This window comes from Pelodiscus sinensis, chromosome 8, assembly GCF_049634645.1.
Source record: "Pelodiscus sinensis isolate JC-2024 chromosome 8, ASM4963464v1, whole genome shotgun sequence".
Taxonomy (NCBI): domain Eukaryota; kingdom Metazoa; phylum Chordata; order Testudines; family Trionychidae; genus Pelodiscus; species Pelodiscus sinensis.
In genome coordinates this window covers 1,990,863-1,994,079 of record NC_134718.1, presented here as the reverse complement: position 1 = coordinate 1,994,079, position 3,217 = coordinate 1,990,863, and the positions used below count along the sequence as shown (strand labels likewise).

Below are 3,217 nucleotides of genomic sequence, written 5' to 3'. Positions count from 1 at the left end.
CTGCAAAGAACGAGACGAGAACTACTCAGGAACGGCCGGTTCCATGCCTGGTTCCCAGCGGCCAGGCCGCCCCAGGGCCCGGGCTGCAGCACCAGCCGGCTGGCCCCTCCGCAGAGGTGTGTTCCCAGGGGATCCTCGCAAACAAACTCAGGCCCAGGGCCATCGGGCAGACGCCTCTCGGCAGCTCCCGCAGCCGGGCCCTGGCAACACAGCCTGCCCCTGCCGCCCTGCCTGGTGGGGGACAGCTGCAGACTCGCCCCCAGGGCAAAGCGGGGCAGGTGGTACCAGCCGTGACTGGGAAAACGGTGCTGAGCAGCACAGCTCATCCCACGCAGGCCGCGACCTCTGGGGCAAGACCCGAGTCCAAGCTCCGGACACTGGGCTGTGTGGTCAGCGGGCTGCTCTCGGGGCAGCCTGGCAGGCCGGGAGTCAGGCACCGGGGGGGCCCAGAGGCAGGCTCCCGGCTGGGCCCCCTTTCACCTTCCATCATCCCTCACCTGCAAGCACCCGCTCTGCCGCTTGTCCCAGAGCCGCACCACGCCGTAGTAGGCGGAGCCACTTGCAATCATGTGGTTCCCGTCGCTCCTCAGGCAGTACAGGGCGCTGTCGTGGGGCTCCTCCCACTCCAGGACACACTTCCTGTAGGAGAGCAGAGGGAGATCATGGCACCGGGCCGCAGGGCGCCGGGGGGGCCGTAGCCGAGAGCCGCGTGCGGCCTGGCTCGCCCCGCAGGGCGCGTTACCTCGTGCTGGCGCGCAGGTCCCAGGACCGGATGTAGGTGTCGTAGCCGCAGGACAGGAGGGTGAAGGGCGTTTCGTAGCAGACATCCAGGACTCCGGCCCCTCGGTGGAAGTCAGTCCCTAGGCAGGTGGCCAGCTGCCCGCTGAAAGAGACAGGCGGGGGAGTCAGCCCAGCACCAGGGCTCGGCGTGGCACTGCTGCCCTCTGCCCCGAGCGGGAACAGCGAGAGCCCCTGACGTCAGAGCCTCCAGCGTCCCTGAGCTCGCCCCTGCTGCCGGGAGGTGGCCCGGCTCCAGCCCACCTTCTTGGCGGCTCCTCCGACTCGCCCGGCAGAGGGACGACAGGACAGCGCCTCACGGCCTGCAGACGCCCGTGAACCCGCAGCGGCTCTGCAGCAGGCAGCCCCAGCCTCGTAGCACACACTCCGCACCGGCCCCGCCGCCCACAACCCGCCACAAGAACCACAGGCCTTGGAGAGCGGGCGAGTGTGCAGCCCGGCTTCTAGGACCGGCTACTTTGGTGACGGGAAACGCAGGGACACACACCTGGAATGTTCTGCCTCCCACCCCCTCTCGCCGGCCAGTGTGGGTCTCGCCCTTCTCCCACCAGGCCAGCCAGGTCTGCAGCCCCCCCCCACTCAGCACCGTGACAAGCTGCAGCCTTGACAGGCACCACCAGCCCCAGAACTTCCCTCTTGCTCTTCTCTGCACTCCTCCAATCTCCCAGCACAATACCCCTCGGGGGGCAGCCCCGCAGCGCCCCGTCCTCGGGCCCGTTCGCCCCGCTGCCCTGGAGCAAGGCGGGAGCCACCGGATCCTTTCCCAGCCTGAGCCCGACAGCAGCTGGGCCGTGCCGCATTCCCGGGGCCGGGCAACGCCGGGCAGCGGGACTGGCTCTGCAGAGCTGCCGAGAGCAGCAGGCCAGAGCGGGTGGGGAGGACGCCGAATGGCTGGGAGCAGGCAGCCCCCGGGCTGCTGAGCAAGGAGGCTTGGGTCGCCTATTCCTGACGGAGGGGACCGCGTGCTGCATCAAGCACAGGGAAGCTGGGAGCAGCTCCCGACAGGGGCTAGCCCGTCTCAAGCGCGACCCTCCTGTCTGCCTCCACGTACCCCACAGGCCAGATACAGCCACCACGGCTTCCCGGCAGCCCTGGGAGACCCTGGCCAGCTGCTGCAAACCTCCCTTGTCTGCTTTCTAGTGGCCTAATCAAAAGTGGACACAATGGACCCTGGAGCACCTGCTTTTCAAGCCCCGCCGCTCGGGCCCGGCTGCCACGGCCTCGAGGCGCAGGACAATGGAGGGCCCTTGAAAGCAGAGAGAATGGGCCCGTCGGCGGGGCGACTGGCAGCCCCCGCCCGGTTATTTTGTTACTTTCTGCTCCTTGATCCAGTGTCACGCAGTTCTGAGGCAGCCCAGCCAAATGCCTTAATTCCGTCTGTAATCTGGGCTAAAGCCTGCTCGGGGAGGGGGACCACACAAAGGCGCAATGGAGTCCCGGGAGATGTTAAAACAAGCAAACACCTTTGTGTCAGGGCAGAGAACCAGCTGATAAAGCAGCTTAGCGGCGGGAGCAGGGGTGTCCCCTGCCCGATCTGTGCAGCCAGCACGCTCCTATGATCACAGCTCTGGCTGCACGCTGGGGCCGGCCGGCGTCCCCCGGCCGCTCTGCAAAGGGCAGATTATGGAGAAGAACCACTTCTTTGTGGCTGTGTAATTCCCTCCGTGACCGTGACTGTGGGCAACCACACTGGCCCTTGATGCCTGGCCCCTAGCAACCATTTAGAGAGGCCAGCCAGCCCTAGCGATGGCCCCCCCATGCAACCTCTGCGCCAAGCCTTAACATCAAGTGCAGGAATTAACCCCCCCGCCAGGAGTCCAGGGGTGCCGGGTTATTGGACTTTGTGTTTCGCCAGGCGAGGGATCTGGGCAAGACATTAACCCTTTGCGAGCAGGGCTGCAGCCGCCCTCTGGCAGACCAGCACCGTGGCAGGTCGGGAGGCTGGCGCGCTTGCAGATCGGGAGGAGCAGGAGCTGGGGCTGGCCTGGCTGGGTGGCCTCTGCCAGACACAGCACAGAGCTTTGGCGTTCTGCTCTCTCCCCGGGGCAGCAGCGTGTCCAGCCGGCCCCCGGCCACAGCACTGGCAGCCCGCACACCCTCAGACCGCCACGTGAGGGCTCGCAGGGCTCGCTTGGCCTTCTCCTTCAGGCACTCCGGGGAGATCTGGGCACCGGTCCCGGCTTTGCCAGACTCCTGAAACCCCTTGGACGAGTCACATAACCCGTGCCTCAGTTTCCCATCTGTTAAGGGGGGTATGTCCCTGCCTCCCCAGTGTGTGTGCGACGCACTCTGCAGATGCCCAGACACACCGAGCGGCCCCTGCCCCACACAGGCAGGCAGAGCTCAGCTCCCGGGTGGGCGACTGGGCTCAGCTTTGTCTTGAAGCCCAGGGGAAAACTCGCGCCTAGGCCTGGGGCTC

The 3,217-nt window shown here is 66.7% G+C and overlaps 1 protein-coding gene across 2 annotated transcripts in view; it reads right to left on the bottom strand.

Annotated features, from left to right (window-relative positions):
* FBXW4 (F-box and WD repeat domain containing 4) overlaps window positions 1-3,217 on the bottom strand; it is a 95,073-nt gene that overhangs the window by 311 nt on the left and 91,545 nt on the right. For both annotated transcript variants that reach the window (XM_075934514.1, XM_075934513.1), the window contains 2 exons: window positions 743-883; window positions 498-639 (listed from right to left, as the gene is read on the bottom strand). In XM_075934514.1, coding sequence (XP_075790629.1) covers window positions 498-639; window positions 743-883 — 283 coding nt within the window. The remainder of the gene's footprint in view (window positions 1-497; window positions 640-742; window positions 884-3,217) is intronic.